Source organism: Salvia splendens, chromosome 3 (genome assembly GCF_004379255.2).
Source record: "Salvia splendens isolate huo1 chromosome 3, SspV2, whole genome shotgun sequence".
NCBI lineage: Eukaryota > Viridiplantae > Streptophyta > Magnoliopsida > Lamiales > Lamiaceae > Salvia > Salvia splendens.
In genome coordinates, this window is record NC_056034.1 from 20,528,667 (window position 1) to 20,554,291 (window position 25,625).

The following is a 25,625-nucleotide window of genomic DNA, read 5'->3' on the forward strand; positions in this document are numbered from 1 at the left end:
GGGCGGCCTATCGTCCGCCCCACTGTGGGTGCCCTAATAGTTGAAATATTACTTTTAGACATGGAATATAAAAAATTAATATTTAAAAATTAAGTTAAAAGAAAATAAAGTAGATGAGAGAATATGGATTACTCGCTTTATCCCATTAAAAATGAACCGTTTTCCTTTTTTGTTTGTCCCATTAAAAATGAAACATTTCCTAAAATGGAAATATCTCTATCTCTACTTTTTCATCTCTCTTACTTTACTCTCTCTTCATTAACTCACAAAACAACACTAGATAAAAATACGTGCCGATTCTCAAATGTTCCATATATAATGGGACGGAGGGAGTACAATTTTTGTGAAAAGAAAAAAACCAACATAACTCCATTATTTGGGGACATCCAAAAATAAATACGGTTCATGATGGAGTTGGGAGTACATAACTTAAGGGAATGAATGAATAAAATAAAGACTAAAGTCCGACATTGGTCTCTTACATTTGTCCTAAAAAGTTTTTAGTCTTATGCATTAAGTTTGTTACTTTTTGGTCCTAAACGATAAGTTTTGGTCCAAAGTTAACAATTCCATTAAAAACTTAACGAACAAATGGGTTTAACCAAATTAGTGACTTAATTTTGAATCCATATAACTCGATTAACCTTATTAGTTTTCATTAGGTTGATCAGATTAATATTAATTAAGTTAATTGGATTATTTAAATTTAAAATTAAGTTTAAAATTTGGTCAAAAGATCTTTGACAATTAAGTTTTAATGAAAGTTTTAGCTTTGAACTAAAATATACTAAGAGATTTAATCGGTGGGGAATTTAAAAAAAATTAATAAAAAAAACAAAAAAAAAACTAAAATATACTAAGAGATAACAGAATGGGAGTGATCAATTGTTAACTCACTCTCTAGTTGCTAACAACAACTAATTTAAGACCATCAGATTTTATAAATCTAGTGGTCAAAAATTTGTCGCGTCTAATTTTCATTTTTATTAATTAAATCGAAAAAGATAAAAAAACTACTAAATTAGGGTTTTGGATGAAAATATCAATATAGTGTTTTGAAAATATCAACACAATGATTTGAGAATGTCAACACATCCTTATGTCAACACATTGCTTTAAGATTGACATTCTACATATATTATATTGACATATTTTATATATTATGTTGACATTTATTGAAGTACGAAAAAAATTGAAAATTTTTAAATTTTTTTCAAATTTTGACATCGGAACATATGAAAGTGAGATCTCATTAGAATCCTTATGAAATTATCTTTAATTTGATATATGTTGTGTGAAAAAATAATTTAAATCAAGAAAGTTATGCGTTTTAAAGTTATGTGATATTTTTCAAAAGTTAGTTACGACTAATTTGTTGTAAATTAATCTTAATAACCTTCTATACTTTTTTTATCGTATTGACATTTCGGGATGGATAATCTAGGTCATTGATTTAAATATCTAAGGGCTATTATTTAGTTGTAGTTAGCAATTAAGTATTGAGTTAGCAATTCTAGCATTATACAGTTTCTCTCGTGCATCTATATAGGCAGTACGGAAGAGGCGATCAGGAGCCGAGTGTCTTTCTACAAGTGGTGAGATAAGCACAATTATTTTTATTACATAACTGCTGTAGACTTATGGAGTTCCTTTTTTTTCCTAGTTTAGTGTTGTTTAAATCACTCTCTCACTGTCTCTCTATGCTAATTTTACCTCTTGTCATTCGGCGTTGTGAATTGTAGATACATAGTAGTGTTATATAGAGTTTACTCATCATCTTTTATTGTATGCAGAATTTTGTCACACTTAGAAGAATTAATATCCCGACTATAATATTGTATTCCAAAAAAAAATATTGAGTTAGCACTAAAAAGTCTTTTAATAAATATAAAAATTCAATTTTGACTTAGTGTAATAAATTTAGTCAATTTAGATTTTTGAGTGCAGCTTTAATTTTTAGCCATAGGCTTGCCATAAATATACCTAGGATAAAAAAACAATTCATTAAATTTACTACTAGTGGTCTACTATGATTTTATGACTAAACACTCATTTATAAAGTGAATTCCGTAAACAGTGGTTTATAATCTTTTTTAGAATGTTTCTTGGAGTTAACTAGAAACGGCTCTCTTTTCGAGAATTAGAATGTTTCTTCAATATGTTCATCCCTTTCACGTAATCCCGTTAGATCTCTAGATTGGTAGATCTAATGGTTGAAATAATGTCACGTCAATTATATTTTAAATTAAAAAAATTATTAAATAAACTTAAAAGGTATTAATATCAATTCTCTCTCATCAAAATCGTCTTATAACTTTAAATTTATGTAATTCTCTCGATTTAAATTATTTTTTCGCAAAAAATATATCAAATTAAAGATAATTCTATAAGGATTCCAACGAGATCTCAATTGCATATGTTCCGACAATATTCGGGTGATGAAATTTGATAAACTATATTTCAATTTTCGTACATGTTAATAAGGAGATTTTAGAAAAAAAATCTCAATATAGTGTATGCAAAATCTCAATATAATGTACGTAAAATATCAATAAAACTGTGTTATATTTTCTTGTACTTGTGTTGATATTCTCATGTCATATTGTTGATATTTGTAATATACTATGTTGATATAAAAAAAAACATCTACGAAAATTATCATATAATAACATAATAACGATATTACCCTTTTGTTGATATTTTGTCTACTTTAAATTTGTGATATTTAATCTTATCCACTCATTTCAAAATCTAAGGGAGTAGATTTAGTCTTAGTTTTGAATTATGGTGTTATAAGCATTAAAAGAGGGCACTTGCGAGTAGTTTTACATGACTTCTTGTTTTATTCAATATTTCATTACTATTGCTTGCATTACATCCAACATGTAACGCTTCAACATAATTACCTTAGCTTAATACTCAACTACCAAATCATATTTTAGCACAAATTAATAGTATAAAATATAGTAATACTTTGACTATGGACGAAGGGAGTACGCAATGATGATATTATCAATTGCTTGCACATTTACCTCTTTGTTTATCGACAGGGGCTTGCTTCATCGTTAGGACAAGGATAATAAAGATTATTTACATTGTTTTCCACGAAATTGATCGTTATCGAGCAGGTGAGTCACAAGCATCTCCAACCTTTTCGAACTAGAAGATGGTTTAGTGACATCTGAACTAGCATAAACCAGACAAGAATCCTCCTGTTTACGCCCATAGCTACTAGCCATACACCAACCCCCGGGTGTAAACTGGCTGGCTGATCTTCTCAGTAGAACTCTGTCGATTTTATTAAGAACAGCGTCGCTCCCAATTTTATGAGCGAATGGGGCCCCACTTTCCACCATCCTCTCAAAGTCGTCTAGGGTCAAATTCACGGCCTGTTCCCTCCTAGTGTCCTCCCACTTTATGAAGTGCAGGTCGTGGTTAACCGTTGTGTTCTGATAGTGCTTGTGATTGCACATCACGGTGTGGAAATATCCCTCTGAAGCTGAGAGGAAATTTGTATAGTACATGAGGAGAGTGCGTGGGAGATTATCCCATCCCCAGATGCAAAACTCAAGAAACGACCTTGAAAGAACCACCCAGGCAGAACCTGAGAAAAACCAAGTTGAAAGAGAAACTGGTAATTCCTAAAGCAAAATGCTATGAAACCAACACACACGATTGTAAGGCCGATGGAGAGACAAGTTATTGAGTTCTGTGCGTAAGCGTTGCTGATAGGAACACTGGTGTTGCGAGTGTATGATTAGTTATGGAACATGTTTAAGCAATATAAACAAGAGTGCACAGTAACATATATTGCGAATTGGCCGTGTAACTTAGTTCTAACGTCAAGCTAGCATTAGTCGATACAGCTCCTATAATAGTGTAATTTAAGAATGATTTACAAATTCCAAAATTAGCTATGTGAGTCAGTGAGTGTAACATGACCTTAATTTTTTGGGGATTTGGTGGGACTCATAACAAGTCTTGCTTCCACATTGGATATACAGTTGTTTCTACACACATCGTACCCAACTTTGTGTCGCAATAACAAAAGTAAGTAGTTTTAGTTGTAATAATAGTCAAAGGATGCAATATATTTACAAGTCACCTAACTTGAACATGAACAATAACAAACAGAGAAGCATAGAAGCACACAAGTTTTGAGCAAAATTGTTATAAATATCCTAATTTTAGGAGTTGTAGAAGCTAAATTGGCAGCCCCTATACAAGACTAAAACAGCACAAGACTGTTTTTGCAGTCTACCTGCACAACACTTTGTGGGTCGCATAATGATATAGCTACAGTAACTGTTTCACAAGCGAAAGACGAATAGGTTGTATATACGAGATTATCCATCATCAAACCTTCATGATATAAAGAAGTTAAATAAAAGATATGAAATTTAAAAAAAAAACAACTTAAACATGGCTAGATTTGGTATCCACCATTAAATTGAACCAAGGAAGAATTATATTTTTATTTATTTTAAATAGTTATGAGCTGGTAGATCTAAAAACATAAGAGGTTAGAGAACTGATGACCACACAAGAGGATGCTGTTTCTCATCACGAGCCGTTATAAGACCATAAGTAACATGATAAGCCAAGCCTGGCAAAGCAGCTGTTTAAATATAACAACTGACGGACAATTGTCTTTATCTTTCACATAATATGCCAAGATTGATACAGCAAAGTCTAGACTACAACTTATAGCTCAAAAATTTGGTAAATTATAGGTATACACAAGATTCAAATATTAATGTATATCTAAAGCAAGCAGGAAACAACTGATCATATTGATATTTTGAGGTAATACTAATACCCAAGTGATGGGATAGGATAACACAGAAATCAAATGCAACTGATAGCATAGAAGGATCAAGTTTTATGTCAATGCCAAGAGGAAGCATTACCAGAGCTTTATAAATATTAGTAGTATTTGATTATAAGTAGTAATTACATCACACACTGTATCTCATTCTCATTCATAAGATATAACTATGGGCATTGATATTTATGGAAGTTATTAGACTTGAGATTTATAGACATAAAGTAGGAAAATCAGTAGAAAGGTGTAAAAAGATTTCAGGAATACCAGTGAATAATTTGAAAGAAGCAGGCAATGATCTTTTCTCCTTGGCCCAGAAAACACCAGATTTCTTTGAGTGATACAATCCAGGATCAATTAGTATAGGCCTAGCTCTTTGGTGTCTGCATATAAAACATAAAACTGAATTATAGAAGAGATATGTAAACACCAATACAAGTGAATGTGTACAAGTTTAGTGCTCACTCTTTCCAACCAAAGTCACTAGTATGCTCAATGAAATTCAGATCCCTCGGCAAGTAGGAGAAAATGTGCAGCAAATCTGTAACAAAGTGAGAAATAAGAGATGATCTACAAAATCAAACACCAAAAAACTCACCATCCTGAGGCATAAGCGGATAATCGGAAGCACCAAGGTTGACAAACCAATCCCAGCGGTTGGGCTGCTTGAGCAGAAGGGCGATGGCGTGGAGCGTGGAGGCCATCTCCGTGGGGCCCTTGGGAGTGACCAAGTCGCCCTTCCCCATCACCATCACATTCCTGAAGCTCCGAATTAGTGGTGCAGACTTGACATACTTGGCGAGGTCTAGCCTTTCGGAGTCGGAGGCCTCCAAATCGAGATGGAGGAGATAGTAATTCCGCGGATGGTACGACGCCTGAAGCAGCCGCCTCAGCCTCGCGCCGTCGCCGCTTGTACCGGAAATGAAGTAGGCGAATCGCGGCAATTGGGGGAAGTCTGGGGGATCGGAGATGGGGGTGGGGAAAGAGGAATTATTGGGTTTGAGGTGGGATAGAATAGAGATGAAGATGAGTATGAGGGCTGAAATGGAAGCGAAAATTAGGGGCAATGAACATTTTCGGTTGATATGAGCTCGTTTCATTACTGAATCATGTGAGTTTTGGCGGAGAGCTGATTTTGGGAGAAAATCGGAGAAATGAAGTGATGAAAACTTGGATTAGAAGGGAGAGGGAAGAAGTGGGTGAAGTGTTGCTGTGAATAAAAATTCAACTGGTCGGATGGATAGGCGACAGTCTCGATATTGAAAACAATGTTGTTGATATTATCTTTTCAAACGCATACTATTATTATTTATTTTTTTAGTAAATTCCTTCTTTTTTTCTAATATACAGTCGTTTTATGATTTTAGTTCAAATATTTGTTTATTGATTTTTAAATCCTACATAAACAAAATTGGCTTGGAAATGGACCCTATACAAATTAGCAACACCTCCTCCGTCCCACTGACGACCTATCTCGCAATCGGTGACACCTAAATCTGCGTCATTCTCATTCGAAGCAGACTTCAATTTGGCTTGTGGCTTGACGCGCCACAATTCCTTCATCATCTGCTGGTTGCGGTCCACTTCGCAAGACTCTTTCAGGCCTGCATTGTCACCACCACACTTACTAAGGATAGTGAGTCCGTCTACAAGGACTTATAAATTAGTTAGACGTTATCTTTTAGGGAGGCGGCAACTGGAATCGACCCACAAACACAATTGATAACTTTAAGTGGAAGGTTGATCTATATTTAATTCCATCTATAACATGTCATCACATCTTATCAACAATACTACTACTTTGATGCATTTTTAGAGATTGTTGGAGCAACTATTCCATACTCGATATTTACCTATTCAGAACCCCAAATCTCAATGGTGGATAGATAGTTAAATGACATCTTATAATGCTAATTATCCTGCACGAATACATCCTTCCAATCATGTTAACAGATCTCGTGCTACACGCAGCTTCGTTTAAAAATCATTAGTACTACTAAGGTATGATAATAAACTAAAAAGAGCTTCTAAGACATGCACGCAAGCAGCAGGCGGAATGGCACAAATGACACGATAACTAAAACCGAAACCTCATATGCAATGCAGAGGTAAATATTTCAGGCAAAACCATAGTTGTGTGCATGGTAGCAATAAGGAAATATTAAATGTTTAGTACCACTGAGGTACCAAAGAGCCTATCAACATGAATTAACATATATGATAATAAACCAAAGAGAGCGGCGGGAGTGTTTAGTCGACCTCCTCAATCTTAGGACCAGCTCCACCCCCTCCACTGGGAGCAGGAGCATCATCATCATCCATGGCAGACTCTCCACCTGCACCCTGGTACATCTTGGCTATGATTGGGTTGCAAATGCTCTCCAATTCCTTCATCTTGTCTTCAAACTCATCCGACTCTGCAAGCTGGTTAGCATCTAGCCACTGAATGCTCGACTCAATAGCATCCTCAATCTTCTTCTTGTCTGCTTCAGAAAGCTTGGAGCCAATCTTCTCATCCTTGACAGTGTTCCTCATGTTGTAGGCATAGTTCTCCAGTGCATTCTTCGACTCCACCTTCTTCTTGTGCTCTTCATCTTCAGACTTGTACTTCTCGGCCTCCTGGACCATCTTCTCAATGTCCTCCTTCGAGAGCCTGCCCTTGTCATTGGTAATTGTGATCTTGTTTTTCTGCCCTGTAGTCTTGTCCTCCGCAGACACGTTCAGAATGCCGTTGGCATCAATGTCAAAGCACACTGTAATCTGGGGAACACCTCTCGGTGCAGGAGGAATTCCTGAGAGCTCAAATTTTCCAAGCAAGTTGTTATCCCTGGTCCTCGTTCTCTCTCCTTCGTATACTTGGATCAGGACACCAGGCTGGTTGTCAGAGTAGGTAGAGAATACCTGCTCCTTCTTGGTTGGAATTGTAGTGTTCCTCGGAATCAACACAGTCATGACACCACCCGCTGTTTCCAAACCAAGAGAGAGAGGAGTAACATCAAGAAGCAAAAGATCCTGAACCTTCTCATTACCCTCACCACTCAATATAGCTGCTTGGACAGCAGCACCATATGCTACAGCCTCATCAGGGTTGATGCTCTTGCAGAGTTCCTTCCCATTGAAGAAATCTTGCAAAAGCTGTTGAACCTTGGGAATTCTAGTGGAGCCACCAACAAGAACAGCATCATGAACAGTGCTCTTGTCCATCTTGGCATCCCTCAAACACTTCTCAACAGGTTCCATGCACTTCCTGAACAAGTCCATGTTAAGCTCCTCAAATCTGGCACGAGTAATAGTGGAGTAGAAATCAACACCCTCGTAGAGGGAGTCAATCTCAATGGTGGTCTGAGCAGTGGATGAGAGGGTCCTCTTTGCTCTTTCACAAGCAGTTCTCAATCGCCTCAAAGCCCTTGGGTTACCATTGATGTCTTTCTTGTGCTTCCTCTTGAATTCCTGAACAAAATGGTTCACCATTCTGTTGTCAAAATCTTCACCTCCAAGGTGAGTGTCACCAGCAGTGGCCTTTACTTCAAAGATACCTTCCTCGATGGTCAGAAGAGAAACATCAAAAGTTCCACCCCCAAGATCAAAAATTAAGACATTCTTCTCACCAACACTTGTGGCCTTCTTGTCAAGACCATAGGCAATTGCTGCTGCTGTAGGCTCATTAATAATACGCATCACATTAAGGCCAGCAATTACACCAGCATCCTTGGTAGCTTGACGCTGAGAATCATTGAAGTAAGCTGGAACAGTGACCACGGCATTCTTCACAGAAGAACCAAGATATGCCTCTGCAATCTCCCTCATTTTCATCAAAACCATAGAAGAGATCTCCTCAGCTGCAAATTGCTTATCCTCACCCTTGTAGCTAACTACAATCATGGGTTTCTCAGCAGGGCCGGGAATGACCTTGAAAGGCCACAACTTAATATCACTCTGAACGGAGGCATCACTAAATCTCCTTCCAATCAACCTCTTAGCATCTAAAATAAGCAAGCAAAAATGTTGATATTAATCTCTAAAAAATTAGAAGACAAACACCATACATACAAAAGATAGAAAAATGGAACCAGCATGGTTTGATACTGAAATTCCTGTTTACATATGTTGGAAATATATGGCAGCCAAAAGATGGTAAAATTAGTTTCACGCTATGGTTGGAAGGCCAAGTAAACAGAGAAAGAAACTCAACCTAATAGACAGAGAGGAACATGGAAAGGACCGCATATCGGAACAAACAGTATAACATGAAGACTAAATTAAATATCATGACCAGTTACACCAAGAATTAAGCACAACATTGATAACCACAAATCTGCACTCCTTAAAAATCTTAACACTACTCTAACTAGTAACTATGCCATGTTAATCTAATGTGCAGTCGTGGAACTTCAATTAAGAGAGCATATATTAAATTTTATGAACCGAGTAGATAAATAATAATGATGAGATTAACAATATTATATGGTAATTGTGTCGAAATCCAAACAATATACGGTGATATTCAAATTCGTCTCATATGTTAATTAACCCTCACACCCGACATGAAAGGCCAACATTTGCAGTTTCTGTATCAGATTAAGGTTCAAATACTAACATTCACAAACTCAAACAAAAAATCAAAACATTACAGATCCCCAACTTCAAATGCTTAATAAGGCATGCTCAGCATAAACGTTACACCATATCTGGTATATGTAATCCAAAAATAACAAATAGAAGCTGAATTGAACAGTATATATCAAATTCTAGCAGCATTGTAAGATCCAGTATTGTTACAAACCGAACTCAACAAGGAGAATCAAACATTTCACCATACAGAGATCTACTACAGTGACACATCAAAACAGCAGAACTAGATGTTAATTTAATTTTTTCCAAAACATCATAATTCTTACCGAAAACAGTGTTGATAGGGTTCATGGCGACCTGATTCTTAGCCGCATCACCAATTAGCCTCTCAGTGTCGGTAAAACCGACGTAAGACGGAGTGGTCCTGTTGCCCTGGTCATTGGCGATGATCTCCACGCGGTCGTGCTGCCAGACGCCGACGCACGAGTATGTCGTGCCAAGATCGATCCCGATCGCTGGACCCTCTCCTTTTCCGGCCATGACTTTCTAACACTAGATCTGATGAATTCGGCGATAGAGAAAATTGTGGTTTGTGTGAGAAAAATAACAAAATTGGGGCGGGTTAGGGTTTACTTTCGACGAGTATGAAGTGTAAGTCGGGAGATTTTATACTTGTATATATAGTGCATGCAAAGCTCAGGTTCGCATTCCAGAATGTTCGAAACAAAGAATTAGTTGTCAGCCGTTGGATGGGTAATAAGGATAAATAATCAACGGTGATGGATTGATTCAACTTTTCTAGTGGGTTTTGATTGGTTGATTGGTTCAGAGTTGCCCACCACGAGCAGAGCCTTTTCCTTTTTTGCCCTTCCGCTTCTCGGATATTTTTTGTGGTGTTGAGTGCTGTTTTGGAAAATACAGATTTGGAATTATTTTATTTGGTGAGGAGTGCTGTTTAGGAAAATTCGAATTATTTTAATGGGACTTTTTCTTTTATTAAACAAATTTGATGAGATGGCAGTAAAATAAATTGAGAGTTTTGAATCAGACCAATATAATTAGTCTGAAACAAATCCAGTAATTGAGTAGCTAAAACAATTAATAAAAAGAAATTTGAAACTTTCATTTCAATTTCAAATGTTAAGATCTGAGTAACAATCTAGTTAAAACCTAAATATTTTGAAACAACGTAACACTAAAATCCCCAAATTCTAGGGCATTTACAAGCATTCCTAAGATCTCAGCCGCCAAAGCCGTAGAGAGTGCGGCCCTGCCTCTTGAGAGCATAGACAACATCCATGGCGGTGACGGTTTTCCGGCGAGCGTGCTCAGTGTAGGTGACGGCGTCGCGAATTACATTCTCCAAAAAGATCTTGAGGACGCCACGAGTCTCCTCGTATATGAGACCGCTGATGCGCTTGACCCCTCCACGACGAGCCAGGCGGCGAATGGCCGGCTTCGTGATCCCCTGGATGTTATCTCTAAGCACCTTACGGTGACGTTTAGCTCCGCCCTTTCCCAAACCCTTTCCTCCTTTGCCGCGCCCAGACATTTTCCTTTGCTCAAGATGAAATCCTTCAGTTTAGTGTAGAAGTAGGTGAATGGTTAGTTAAAAACTCGACTGCGTTTATATAAGAAACGGGTGGAATTGGATTTTATTGACGGCCGTTGGATTAAAGATTTAAGGAATGGATACAGATGGCTATCCGTGTTAAGGTCGCAGGGCTTTTTTATACCGTAGATAAGAAATGGATCAACGGTGGGTAGTTGGCAGATGGATGCTTGGTGCGGATTATGGTTTTTTAATGTTAGAGATAAGTAGATTCACTAGGAAATTTGAATATTTCAAAATGGTCCACTCCACTCTACTTGTAACTTGGAGTCGTGGGTGGGGAATTTCAGAATCAAAAATTCATTTTTTTATAACAAATGTAGTAACATTATTTTTAATTTAAATAAATCCAAAATTAATTACATTATGAATAAAAATTAGAATGCTATACAATCAATACCTGCTATGATAGTATCAAATATTAATCCAATTTTATAATAAGGCTTAATAATTAAGTCGAGAAATGAACAGTATTATTTTAATTTATTATTTTTTAATATGGCTCCTTTTGTTTGTATTTGTGGTCACAAATCAATAATTGTGTTAAGATTCAAAGCGCTACATATTTTTTTTATTATGCAAACACTCAAATGTTTGAATTCATGTTCATTTTTAGCAACTGAAACCTAATTATGCATATTAATGTTGATATAAATTTTAGAACAATTTGCATAACATTAAATTTAAAGTATAAACATACTAACATAATTCACGCTAGTTCATCCCTCGTGCACTAAAATTTAAAGTATAAACATACTAACAGTAATTGACACTAGTTCATCCCTCGCGCAAGACATTTGTAGTAATCAAAGGGGCCGTTCGGTTTGCAAGATTGTATCCGGGATTAAATTTGTAGTGTGTTTGGTTCATGAGATTCATTCTCACAACACAATTCTAGATGAATAATCATGAAATAATTAGTTATAGCTAACCCCTACGACTAAAATAATCCCACAACTCAATCCTAGATTATATCTTGGTATTATTTTATCTTGGCAACCGAACACCACCAAAGAGTACATGATCATGTATTAATTAAAAACCATGAACTTTATAGTATTATCGTATTGTTGTATACTCCCTCCATCTCATATTAGGAGTCCAAATTGATTCCGACACAGATTTTATGAAATGTAAATGAAAGTTGATAAAAAAATATAGTAAGTAGTAGAATGTGGGTCTCATTTTTATAATAATTAAGTTTATTATAAAATGTGTGTGGAATGGGATTAGTGAAATGCTATTTATGGAAAGAGTAAATCAGGACTTCTAATGGATTATAGATAAAATAAATTGCTACAATTCAATACCGGTATATAGGTATGTTAATCAGGGGTGAACCTAGTAACAAGAGAAGGAGGACTTAAGCCCCTACCCAAAAGGATTTTTTTTTGTGTTTTTCTACTTATAAATTTTTCAAAATCATGGAAAACTAAGTTTAGCCCTCACTAAATTAATGCAGTTAGAAGGTTAAATCCTTGAAAAACTGAAGGATAATAGGGGCTGATTTGAAAATCTTAGAACTTCAAAGAAAACAACAAGAAATGGTTTTGGGTATCTTAGAGCATCTCCAGTGGCGGCCTTCCGGTAGGACGTCGGGTCGGACGTGCGGAAGGGCGTTGGGGACGTCCTCCATTGGAGCGTCGAAGGTCGGATACGGACGTCCCGTGAGGACGTCGGGTGTCCTCGGACGTCGGCGCGACGGGCGGGTGTCCGCCATTGTGGCGTCCAGTCGGACGTCCCGTTTTTAAAAAAAAAAAAATTTCAAAACTCTATATATACGGCTCGTTGAATTTTATTTCATTCGCACCACTTGTGTTAACAAGTTTCTCTCTCTACATCTCTACTTTCAAGTATATCTAGAATGTCTAGTGAAAGTGATAGCGAGAATGAGTTGGAGGTCGCTGTTGAAGGTGCGATAGAGAGGCTGCTACAACAGAGGTTGCAGCGGCGGCAGCAGGCGGCGGTACCTCGGTCGATCCATCGTCGAACTCAAGTACCCCGTGACCACATTGCTGCACATATTCGGTTGTATGCGGACTACTTCGCTCCGCAACCGCGTTTTGGGGAAGCCTTATTCCGGCGACGCTTTAGGATGCATCGTCTGCTGTTTCTGCACATCGTGGGTGCTTTAGAGAGAAGATACCTGTATTTTAGGATCAGAGAGGATGCAGCTAGCAAACCCGGACTCACGCCCTTGCAGAAGTGCACTGTCGCAATCAGACAACTGGCGTATGGAGGCGCGGCCGACATGTTTGACGAGTACCTCCACATTGGCGAGTCGACAGCCGTCGAGTGTCTGCAGAATTTTTGCGCGGGCGTGAGAGCGATATTCGGGGAGCGGTATCTTCGGAGTCCGAGCCCCGAAGACTGCCAGATGCTGATAGATATGCATGGGTCGGTGCACGGGTTCCCTGGGATGTTGGGCAGCATAGATTGTATGCATTGGGAGTGGAAGAACTGCCCCGCCGCCTGGAAGGGGATGTACACTACCGGCTTCAAAGCCAAGCATCCCACGATGATCCTTGAAGTTGTAGCTGACTACCGGCTGTGGATATGACATGCTTATTTTGGAGTCGCCGGGTCCAACAACGACATCAACGTTCTCCAGTCGTCGCCCCTGTTCAACGCTCAGTGCAATAGCGTTGGTCCCGCCATCAGTTTCGTCGCCAACGGCAACCAGCATAATATGGGGTACTATTTGGCGGATGGGATATACCCAAACTGGCCCGTCTTTGTGAAGTCAATCAAGCATCCGCTCGGACAAAAGAAGACATACTTTGCGAGCCGTCAGGAAGCAGCGCGCAAGGATGTGGAGCGGGGTGTGCTCCAGAGTCGGTGGGCGGTTGTGAAGGGTCCTGCACGGCAGTGGTATATTCCCAACATCGGCGATATCATGTACGCATGTATCATAATGCACAACATGATTGTCGAAAATGAAGCTGCGGAACTGACTCAGTGGACCAACGAAGATGATACGGGTGCAGGTCCAAGTCACGGCGTGGCCACCGCGAATGTGAATATGGGGGTACCTCATGGAGAGGTCGCGCGGCTGCGTGCATTTGCCGACATGCGGCAAATAGATGCCCATGTTCGACTTCAGCAGGATATCATCGAAGAGGTTTGGACTCGGAGGGGTTGACGTGATAATGTATGAAGTTTTTTTTATTAGTATGTAATTTTTTTTTTCGAATCATGTATGTTTTTTCCGATGAAGTTGTTAATTTTTCCCGTTCGTATTCTCGGTCAAATTTTATTTCCGTAAATGTAAATTGTTTTATTTGTAAATGTATGATTTTTTTTATTGCGGGATGTCCTAGTGGGAAGGGCGATGGGAAGGGCGGATTGTGCAGGGGATGTCCTAGTGACGTGGCAGTGGGATGGGAAGTCCTAGTGACGTGGCAGGAGGTGTTTTTGGGATGTCCTAGTGGATGTCCTAATGGGACATTTGCTCACTGGAGATGCTCTTAAGGAAGAAGATGATGCATGCCCTATAATCATTATTTCAGTTATTGTTTAGGTATTGGTCTCGGCAAACATGCAACAGATATAAAGGTTAATTCTTTGAGTGATGTCAAATGACCATAATACGATCGGCCATAAAAATAAAATAAGTATTAATAAAAAGTTGTTAGATTTGATCGGCCATAAAAATAAAATAAGTATTAATAAAAAGTTGTTAGATTTAATGCTGATTTACTTGGAATTAGTTCATCTTAAAAGTAACAATTTTCTAAGACTAGTTTACCCTTTGTCCACAAATAATGTAGAAGACTAAGTCATCAAATCATCTTGGAAACACTCAACTTTGTCTATGTAGCTCATTTTCGTTTCTTATGTCAGATTTCCATTCGGTTTTTTTGTAAACTTTTATTTATTGTTTTATATTTTGTTATTTAATTGGTTAATATATATAACTATTTTTAAATCATAATATATATATCTTTATGATATTAAAATTTTATAATTGTTGATTATGTATATAGATTCACTTACAAATGAAATAGTTTAAAGTATAGTATTATATTTAACATTAATATTTAAATAACTTATAAGCAAAATAAATGTAAACATTATAGTACTATACAATTAATTTATATACTAAATCAAACTTTTTGAGAAAAGATTGTTCCAATATTAAAAGTATATATAGAAAATATATTATTATTAAACGATATATAAAATTGATGGTTGGAGATTAATTGAAATTTTGAATGGTTCACAAAAAAATTGAGACACAAACTATTTTGTAATTCATAATAAAAAAAAATCCATTGAAACCCTTAAAATTCAATCAAATCAAAATTAATTAAATCATTAATAGAATATATGATCCATTAGAAATTTTTAAATTTTTATATTACATCTAAAAATTAATAGGAATTCTTAGTTATTAATAGGAATTCTTAGTTGTTCAATTATACTGAATTTGAACCCTTAGTTGAAAATCATTTGAGAAACTTAACTAGTAAATGAAAAATAAAATCAATCAAAAATCCTATATATAGAAAACAAAAGTAATTATACCTTATGTAAATTATTGCTAGTGCACACTCTTGATTTATGTCAGCTTTAAGATATTTGGAAATCAAATTCTTAAGTTCAAAACCATAGCAATATATAAATTGTTATTTAAAAAAATAAAATATTTTTGAAAATAAATACTCCCTCCGTAGTCCGTCTCGTGCTACTTACACTTTTCTTTTTGGATCATAAATTAAAGATTGAGTAATTAGTGTAATTAAATTAGTATTTTAAGTACAATATGATGACACTTAATTAACTCTAATAAATTAAGTAAATATCATAATTCTTACTTAAATATAAATAACATTAGTAGTTTGGGAAGAGAAAAAAAAAACTTGAGTAGCATTAAACAGATGTAGTAGTCAATTGTATCCAATGAATTGTCATTTAAAGGTACAAATGATACAATAAAGTCCTACAAAATAACGAATCTTTATTGTCATAAACAAACTCAATTAATACAGTGTACAATTGATTCTCCTAATATAATGTAATATATTGAAATTCAAAATTACAAAATTTGAATCGAAGATTAATGATATTTCCACGTAATTGAAAATTTTAACTGATCTTGAATTCATTCCTAATTTCTAATGATTTTTTAGGTTTTTAGGCATGGATTATTAGATAGATATTATTTGATAATATATTAATTATTGAATTTTTAAGTACTCCCTCTGTTTCGCCATAGTTGAGGCGGAACTTTTCGGCACGGAGTCTAAGAAAGAAATGTTTAATTGTTTAAGTGGATAGATAATAAAGTAGATGAAGTAGGTGGATTTTTTTACATTTGAATTTCAATTTTGATTTGAATAATTATTTAAACTTGAAAAAAAATTCTTTTTTTAAATGATTTATTTGTTTGTTAATTATCCACATTCAATATTTAAATTTTGTAGATAAAAAGGAAAAATAGATCTACAACGTGCAAAAACAGAGAGTAGATGAAAGGTCTTCTTTTATTAATTCAAAGAGAATTATGTAACAATTCAAAATTATGGTCAATCAATTTACAAAAAATTCACCCAAATTAGGGCGCCACTACATATTGGAGAAAAATAAATGTGGCGTCACTTTCCATTCACTGTATTAATACTCCACTTCTACCAACCATTACACATTAAAGACTTCAACCACCCAAATGGAGTAAATGCTCTCTAAGCCTTGAATGCTCAACCACTGCCTTGAATGCTCATAATGGGGCATCAAGAGTACTCCTCAAAATTCAAGAACCAAGTGGTTTAATTCATCATTGGAAGGTGGATCGACATTGTTCCTCCTCGCGGCACACTTAAGGAGGCACAGCTCAAATTCAAAATCTCTCGTCAAACCTGTACACGGTGGTGGAATGCTGCAAAGAAACAACAACAAAGAGGAGAATCAATGCAGTTGGTAAGTCTAAAAAAAGTGAGGTCTTACCCCAAAAGGTTGCATCTGGATGTTGAGGTACTCAAGAGTATGCATTTCTCAAAGAGATGCAATCTCTTAAGTGTGGCAGCCGGTTTGGGTTGTTCAAAAGCCACTGTTTGGAGCTGGCCTAATTAGGCCACACACTTCAGCCATTAAGCCCAGCTTAACAGCTGTAAACAAGTTGTTGAGACTAAGATTCACAGTTGAATCTTTAGAACTAGACAAGATCTTGAACAAGATCAAGTTCAGGAACATCTACAACACCATACACATTGATGAAAAGTGGTTCTACATGACAAAAGGAGCTCAAAGATTCTATCTTGCTCCAGGAGATGAAGAACCTCATAGAACATGTAAAAATAAGCAGTTCATATAAAAAATTATGTTCATGTGTGCAGTTTGTAGGCCCTTGTTTGGTGTTAGTGGTGAAGTCTTGTTTGATGGAAAAATTGGAATTTTTTCATTTACCAAACAAGTTCAAGCCAAAAGGTCAAGCAAGAACAGAATGACAGGCACTTTGGAGACAAAACCCATAGAGAGTATCACAAAAGATGTGACCAGGGACTGCTTGATCAACAAGGTAATGTTTGCATCTCTTTAATGCAATTAATTTGTGCACATCAGCCATTACATACCAGTGTACCTACATACTCATGATACACTAGTGTAACACCCGTACTTTTAAGTACGAATCTAATTTATGTAACGAGATAATTGATAAAATTATTTCGAATACTATGCTTCTCGATAAATGTGATTTGAGAAAAAGTATGTTTATGTGTTTAATGTGAAAAGGAACGTACTTATTTTATTTAATTATGAACTTTGAGAGACATGTTGAAGGTCTCGTTGAAGGAATGACGACGATATTGCTATATTTAGCAAGACGAATGAAATACGTGGAAATGAATATTTTTTTATGGAAGACGACGTGCGTAAATCGAGGAATGGTTGAAAGGATTATATTTGGAACAACACCAAATATAAGTTGTGCCGTTAAACGTACTTTAATTTTTTTGGTTGTGAAGAACGAAATAACAAAATTTAATAAAGACCCGTGAATTTTAATTATCGAAGGAAAATACGAAAATATAAAGTATGAATTTATTTTGGGCTTTGCAAAATTTAATTAGAGTCCAATTGTCTACCTAAAAAATAGCTTGGGCCCTAATTATTTAAAAGTCTAACTCAACCATAATATTTCTAACATGGGCAACAAAATGGAATTAAATTAACTCAAGCCCAAAGACCCCCCCCCCTCTTCTTCTTCTCCTTCCCTCCCTCCTAGTCGACGCCCCTCCCCCTTCAAAGTGGAGACCCTCCAAATCTCCACTTCTTCACCTTCTATCTTCCACCATCAATGCCTACAAACCAAGAGTCACCCACCACTTCTTCTTTTACCTCTTCTCTAACTCCTCACAATTTACACACAAAAAAAAAAGAAAGATTGAGAGAGGGAGCCGAGAGAGAAATCGAAGGCAAGAGGAGGAGGATCCTTTTTCACCATTCTCGTTCATTCACCACCAAAACCAACCAAGTTGAAGGTATAATTCTCTCCCATCCTAAAGCATGAATTGTTGTATGTATATATATTGCCTACATCATTTCATAATTCACCTTCCACAAGTTTTCAAACAATACAACAACTAAGAATTTACCGAACACTCACCGAACTTAATCGAAAGCCCGAAAGAACACAACTTTGTAATAAAAACGTACCTTGCGGGTTGAATCGGGGTCGTTCGGGGTTGTTAAGAAGAAGAAGCCGCCGCCGGCGACGGGCAGCGGCGGACAGCCGCGCTCGACTTTCCCCGGTGCGGACAGCGCCCCGGAGGCTGGACCTCCCACGGCGACGACCCGCGACGTCTCCTCTTTCCGGCGAGACAGCGGCGGTGCCGGTGCAGGCGGCGACGGCGAGACAGCAGCTCTCGGCGGACGGCAAGACAGCAGCTCGCGGCGGACGGCAGCAGCTCCTGACGGGCGGCAGCATCTCCGACGGGTAGCAGCACCTCCCGTCGATTTCCGGTGGCTGGGGAATCGATTTCCGGTGGCTTTTTTAAAAAAAAAAGAAAGGAAGAAGAAGAAGGAGGGAGGGAGATGTCGAAGAGAGAGAGGGAAGGAGGAAAAGAATAAGAGAGAGAATGAGGATTGGGCCTCTTTTGTTTGTTTTTGAATTGGGCCTCATATTTTTTTTGTTGGGAAATTGTTTTGTTTTGGAGATATAAGGTGGGTATATAATTAGTAGTTGGGTCTCACCAATTAATTTGAAGGGATAAGGTGGGCTAAGTAATTAAATCTTTGGGCCAAACTAATTAAATCCCAGAATTTCGAAAGGCGAATAATTTTATTCCAAGTGCGAAATAAATATAATTGCGAAGAGAAATAGTTGCGATAATTTAATTATACGCTTAAATAATTTTTGGGAATTTATTCCGACATCGTGGAGGAAAATTATGAGGAGTCAACGAAGGAGTTATAAGCGTAAATGGCCGACCGGCGCCGCAAGCGACGCCTTGGGCGGCCGCCGAATAATCGAAAATACACGAAAACTGAGAAAACGAAATAAAAGACTTAAATTAGAGTGCATGCATTCTAAATACCTTCGTTACCGAGATTTGATGAGAACTTTATGTATTTTCCGAAACGGTGGTTCGCACGCACGCTAAAAGTCGGAACGAGGAACTGTTTACGGAAATCCTAAGCTTTTGAGGTGGGCTTTCTAACTAAGTATTTTGTGAGCATTCGAACTAAATTAATTTCAAGAGCTTGCGATTTATTATATCCGGTTTGAGCATCTTTTAAAGTGATGAATTGCTTTCTAAGTGTGATTGCCAAGTATTATTTCATTCCATGACGATGTGATATATGTGTTTAAGGTGTGAAAGTGATGGTCATATGTTGTGAATTGATTGTGAAAGTGATAGCTTTTGAGTGGTTGTGAATTGCTCAACTTTGTGGATGTGATATGATGATGCTCGACCTTGACAGAAAAATGAGTTATGTTTTAAATATGTTTTTGAGGAAAAATAAAGTTTGCAAAGGGTATGTCATGCCATGTTTTTGTTTTGGAGAAATGCCTATCTGTTTGTTTAGCAAGGGAGTTGTCCCTACTAGACCTATTGAAATCGAATTCGGGCCTGACTGGGGAGTGAGTCCCTACTCAGGCTAGTGTACACCAATGGGGATCGTGAGCCGTCTTTTGGGTCGTCCGGTCTAGTGAACGAGTTTGCGGTCACATTCTCGTTCACAGGATGTTGATGAGATTGATGTTGATGTTGATGATTGCTTAGTGGGGAGTGAGTCCCTACTATGAGTTTAATCGAATTCGGGTCCTAGCAAGGGTGCGTCCCTACTCGGACTAGTGTACACGATGAGGACCATGAGTCATCGAACGGGTTGGCCGGTTTTCGTGCTCGTGGTAAGTGGCCCCCTACACGGCACCCTAAAGAACATATATGGCAGTTTCTTAAGTAAATCAAGGAGAAATGATTGTTTTTGAAATGATGAGGAAATGATTTTAGTGTTTCTCGGCCTTTTAAAGTAAAACCCGAGTTTCACTCAACGATGGCTTGACATAACTTAATTGATGAAATGTATTTCGGGCATGAGTTCACTGAGTGCATCAAGTACTCAGCCCCTGCATATGTTTTCCCTATGTTCAGGTTGGGCATGGACGGGGGACGGAGGATGTTGAGCATTTGGACAAAGACAGTATTCAATAAATGTTCCGGTTGCTATTGTGTCTTCATACATAGTAGTAGTCAAACTCTCAATTGCTTCCGCTACTCTAAGTCTTAAAAATTTGTACTTCTTTTTAAGTTGTTGAACTATGTCATTCACACTACGTTACTTCATGACTGAAACTTGGATTTGATAATGGAACTTCGTCTTTTGATCTATATGTCGTACTTCCTTGATTGTTTTCCCCATTCTTCCCCGCTTCTTAATTCCCCCACTAGTCCCGATCCACCGTGCTTTCTATCCTTAGGAAGTGCGGTCGTGACAACTAGTAATGAAGCTTTGTAATGTTGTGCAAATGAGGTAATGTTTGCATCTTTGTAATGCAATTAATGTGTGCACATCAGCCATTACATACCAGTGTACCTACATACTCATGATACACTAGTAATGAAGCTTTGTAATGTTGTGTAAATGAGTTTTTAATGCATGGCACCTTCTTGGGAACAGATATTACCTGCCATCATAGCCAAGTGGCCTGATGGGGCAACTAAAGTTCTCAAGATACAACAAGACAATGCAAGAACAAGACAATGCAAGACCACACATCAAAGATAATGATCCAGCTTTCAAAGAAGCTGCACAACAAAGTGGTTTCTCAATATCACTTGTGCAACAACCACCTAACTCACATGACACTAATGTTAATGATTTAGGTTGGTTCAGAGCAATACAATCACTGCAAACTCAGACTGCATGAAAAAATGTAGATGATTTAGTTAATGTAATGGTGCAATCATTCAATGAATTACAGCCACAGACTTTGGACAATGTTTTCCTAAGTCTTCAAGGCTGTTTCATGGAAATCATGAAAGTCCAGGGTCATAACAGCTACAAGTTGCCCCACATAGGGAAAGCACATTTAAGGAGGACTAATCAACTTCCAATGGGTCTAGAAGTTCCAGTGGAGCTGGCTATGCAAGCAATTGCTTATCTGCGGGACCAAGGGAGCAACCAGGGGGATTGGAGATGATTGCTCAGTCATTAGGATTATGAAGGTATAGAAGAAGCTTTTGTGTTTTTTGGATAGGCTGCCTTTGTGCATGAATGATGCATTCAGTGAATACACATGAATGCACATATTATGCTAGTGTTTTGAATAGGCAGTCAATAGGCTGAAATGATGCATTTTGTATTTGTACAATGTTGTAACTATGCAGAAATCATGGATTATGTTTATCTAAATGCATGTAACTGTGCAAACAATTCATCAACAACCACATTCACAACACCACAACATCAACAACACCATCACCACCAAAATCACAACATCAAAACATCCCCAGAACCATCACCAACCAAATTCACAACAACACAACATCACCAGCACCAGCACCAACCAAATTCACAACATCAACAACTCCATCACCAACCAAATTCACAACATCACGAACACCATCACCAACCAAATTCACAACATCACAACATCACCAGCTTAATCGCAGATATATAAACCAAAGACAACCCATTCAATTAGAGTACATATCACGGATCACACAAACATAACAAACGATCACATATCAAAACACAAATGACAATCTATAACCCTAAAGTAAGCATACAGAAAGATCTCACCCATATTACGGATCCAAGCAATTTTCACCGAAGAGTGTCTTCACCTCCCTTTCTGCCTTGTTTCTCTCCCATGCTTCCTTGTCGGCCTCGGTGACGACATACCGCCTTACAAATTCTTCATCCGACATTACTGGGTTGTCAGTCACCTCATAAATGTCGTCGCCTTCACCACCAGCAAGACCTCCGGTCGGGGAGGCGCGGCCTTCACCGCCAGGTACGCCTCCAGTCGGGGATGCGCTGCCTTCACCGCCAATTACGCAACCGGTCGGGGTTCAGGATCCGTCGACACCACCCGCAAGGCCTCCGGTCAGGGGAGAGACACCTACGCTTCCGGCGGGTTCGCGATGTGGGACCGACAGATGAACAAGAATAGATGGTGGATTAACCCTTCATCATCTCGGGCTGATTGTCGAGATCTACGGCGGGAATTGCTCAAAATACGACCTCTCCCCTGGGAACTCGCCGAGATACGACCTCTTCTCCGGGAAGCGGACGAAATCTGCCCTCTACCGCGCGTGCCGACTGGAACGCGGGTGAGGCGAGGGTTAATCCATCCATCGCCTCCGGGGTAGGGCGAGCGGCCCATTGTGGGGTGGGCGAAATGAGAGAGTATGAGGGCGGCGGATCTGGATCTAGGGTTTCAGAATTGGGGTAGAGAGAAGAGAGAGTTGTTGTGTAGAGAGAGACGACAGATGTGGAAAATGAGCCACACAAAAGGGCGGATGGTTTTCTTCATTAAATTACATTAATTAAGTGTAATTAGGGGTGTTTAGAATTTGCATAAATCACCATTAAATCTGCTAATTATTTCCTTTTTTAGAAACGACTCAACTATAAAGAAACTTCCCGGAATGGTAAAATGACTCAACTATGGCGAAACGGAGAGAGTATTAGTTATTGAATATTACTACTTGCTTTTGGACATTTTGATTCCTACACTAATCGGCCAGTTATCAACGGACAAGTTAGTGTAGGAACCGATTAAGATTTGGGTTTGACACCCAAAATCTATAACCGATTAACTGGAATTGACATAATAAGCAGACCTCGTTACAATACACCATAATAATGTAAAAAATATATATATGCAAATATCTATATTTACATTACATTGAGACATATTATAGTTTATAATTCAATTATTTATAAAAAGATAATGTTAGTAATAATTTGAAAACTTAAATTGTGTCTAGGGTTGAAACGGTACGGTATACCGCACCGAAATGGTCATACCGCATACCGTACCGAAAAGTGCAGTATGGCCAAAAACCTTACCTTTATCGTATCGCTTTTTTCGGTATACCGCATACCGGTATACCGAAAAGTCGGTATACCAAAATTTAGATATCGTTACCTTGCCGACATTTTGATATACCGTACCGCATGACAAAACCTACCGAAAGTTTAATTTTTGACAATCCTTGATTCAAGTTATACTTACAGAAGCTGCCATTCCCTTTAAAAATATCAGCTGCTTAACAATCAATGCAAATTTACAACAAAGAAAACATAAGATCAAAACATACAAATAATCCATTTACCAAAAAAAGAGAAAAAAAAACTTAAAACTAATCAAACTACAGCCATCAATCAAAGCTCATCCTCTTCCTCCTCATATACAATCACCCCTCTCTCCTTCTCCTCAAGATACCCATACTTCCTCATCACATACAACACCGCCCTAGTCATATTTCCGACGAACACCACCTCCATCAGCCCCAGCCACATCACCAACAACATAAGGCAACCAGAGAAAAAAACCAAAAGAAAAAACTAAGTCCTTCCAACTTATATCGCAATGAAGGGTGAAGGCAATGAAAATCGCAGAAAGCTATGGCATTCCAATAAATATCCAGGCAAGCTGAAGCAATTCTTTTCAATGAGCATAATCCTACACCATTTATACTCTACCAATATGAGTATTAGAATTAACTTCGAAACATTAATGCCATGGACACACAATTCTGAGAAATATCTAACTCAAACTTATATGCTCGAAATCATAGTGTTGATTACTTCTTCGAGTTCTAAAGAAAACAGTTGATGAATCTTACACAGCCATGAAACAAGAACCCTACACAACTTTCACAAAAACGCACACCACCAAGGCACCAATACCAAATGCAAGCACAATAAAGAAGGGTGAAGCAAATGAACATCCCAGAAAGGAACTCTAAATTCACACAAATAATCAAACACAATCCACACTCAACCAATCATTTGTGAACACTTGAGATATCAAAACACAAAGTTATAAAGTCTAACACCTTCATTCATCACTCCTTAGTAATAAAGCCCTCCTTCCTACCCTCAAACCCCAGCCTCATCAACTTCTTCTCCCTCTTCATCTTCTCCACCTTCATCTTCTCCATCTTCAACACCTGAGATGACAAAGAAGGGGAAACATTAGCCGTGGTGGAAATCGGAAAAGAGACTGTATCGTGGAGGAGTAGACCGACAAGACGACGTAGGCGAGGTGGTGGCGACGCAGGCGAGAGAAAGGGAAGAGAATCAATGTAGGATTGGATCAGATTCAGAAGAGTAGAATTTAGGGATTTAGTACGGTTTAGGGTTCTTTATATGGAAGCATTTGATCTGGTCTGGCGATGAAAAAACGAATACAGTTTATCAAATGAAAATGGAGAACAAGGGTTGGAACGATACGCCTTTTGAACTTCTTCTTGGTGTTCTTCGACACAAGCCTCGCACAGGATTGTTGGCGGGGAGCTCAGCGGCGCTAAGCAATGGTCGAGCTCGATGCGTCGTGCTGGATAGAGGAAGAAATGGTGATGGTGGTGTCTCAATTTTGGATTCTCAGGGAGAATTTGGTGGTGGTGGCGGAGATAATGACTTCTAGGGTTGCAGCAAGAATTCCTCCTAATTATGTTTAATAAAATTATATAATAATATATTTTATAAATAATAAATGGTATATCTGGGGTATATACGGTATATACCGTATTTGCGGTATACCGCGTTATACCGCATCATACCGCAAATCTGCGGCATGATGCGGTATAACGCGGTATATACAAAATGCATACCTTTACCGTACCTAAAATGGTATACCGAAAATTCGGTATTTTCGGTACGGTAAGTGCGGTATTTCGATATTTCGATATATTTTCCTAGCCCTAATTGTGTCATTTATGCGGTTTTAATAATAATAATAGTAATTAAATTATTCAACTCATTTTGGGTCTCAACTGATACTAAGATGTGGACTTTCAATGTTAATTTCAATTGTTCTGAAATTTTAGAGCAAATCTTGATTAATATCTAATTCATATATGTAAAAAAAAATTTATAATTTTAAAATATTAATAATAATATAATATTCAATTATACTATAATTTTCATACTAAT

At 37.7% G+C, this 25,625-nt stretch overlaps 3 protein-coding genes across 3 annotated transcripts; all 3 read right to left on the bottom strand.

Moving 5' to 3' along the window:
* Positions 1–2,994: 2,994 nt before the first annotated feature.
* Positions 2,995–6,086, bottom strand: LOC121795416 (beta-glucuronosyltransferase GlcAT14C-like). Its single transcript, XM_042193946.1, has 4 exons — positions 5,424–6,086; positions 5,291–5,366; positions 5,093–5,208; positions 2,995–3,604 (listed from the first exon to the last, which is right to left on the bottom strand). The coding sequence occupies exons 1-4, from the start codon at positions 5,923–5,925 to the stop codon at positions 3,087–3,089; spliced, it is 1,212 nt and encodes a 403-aa protein (XP_042049880.1). The 5' UTR covers positions 5,926–6,086; the 3' UTR covers positions 2,995–3,086.
* An 817-nt stretch (positions 6,087–6,903) lies between these two features.
* Positions 6,904–10,057, bottom strand: LOC121795415 (heat shock cognate 70 kDa protein 2-like). The gene is made up of 2 exons (XM_042193945.1): positions 9,724–10,057; positions 6,904–8,808 (listed from the first exon to the last, which is right to left on the bottom strand). Exons 1-2 carry the CDS (start codon positions 9,935–9,937, stop codon positions 7,076–7,078), a joined length of 1,947 nt encoding a protein of 648 aa, XP_042049879.1. The 5' UTR covers positions 9,938–10,057; the 3' UTR covers positions 6,904–7,075.
* A 442-nt stretch (positions 10,058–10,499) lies between these two features.
* On the bottom strand, positions 10,500–11,000 carry LOC121793622 (histone H4). Its single transcript, XM_042191655.1, has one exon. The coding sequence runs from the start codon at positions 10,947–10,949 to the stop codon at positions 10,638–10,640; it is 312 nt and encodes a 103-aa protein (XP_042047589.1). The 5' UTR covers positions 10,950–11,000; the 3' UTR covers positions 10,500–10,637.
* Positions 11,001–25,625: the final 14,625 nt, after the last annotated feature.

Excerpts from the sequence above, each read along its gene's own strand:
- LOC121795416 (XM_042193946.1), bottom strand. The coding sequence starts at position 5,925 with ATGAAACGAGCTCATATCAACCGAAAATGTTCATTGCCCCTAATTTTC. Across the intron at positions 5,367-5,423 it reads TCCGCTTATGCCTCAGGATG|ATTTGCTGCACATTTTCTCC; the intron begins GTGAGTTTTTTG and ends ACTTTGTTACAG. Across the intron at positions 3,605-5,092 it reads TTCTTTCAAATTATTCACTG|GTTCTGCCTGGGTGGTTCTT; the intron begins GTATTCCTGAAA and ends GGTTTTTCTCAG.
- LOC121795415 (XM_042193945.1), bottom strand. The coding sequence starts at position 9,937 with ATGGCCGGAAAAGGAGAGGGTCCAGCGATCGGGATCGATCTTGGCACG. Across the intron at positions 8,809-9,723 it reads CCCTATCAACACTGTTTTCG|ATGCTAAGAGGTTGATTGGA; the intron begins GTAAGAATTATG and ends TGCTTATTTTAG.
- LOC121793622 (XM_042191655.1), bottom strand. The coding sequence starts at position 10,949 with ATGTCTGGGCGCGGCAAAGGAGGAAAGGGTTTGGGAAAGGGCGGAGCT.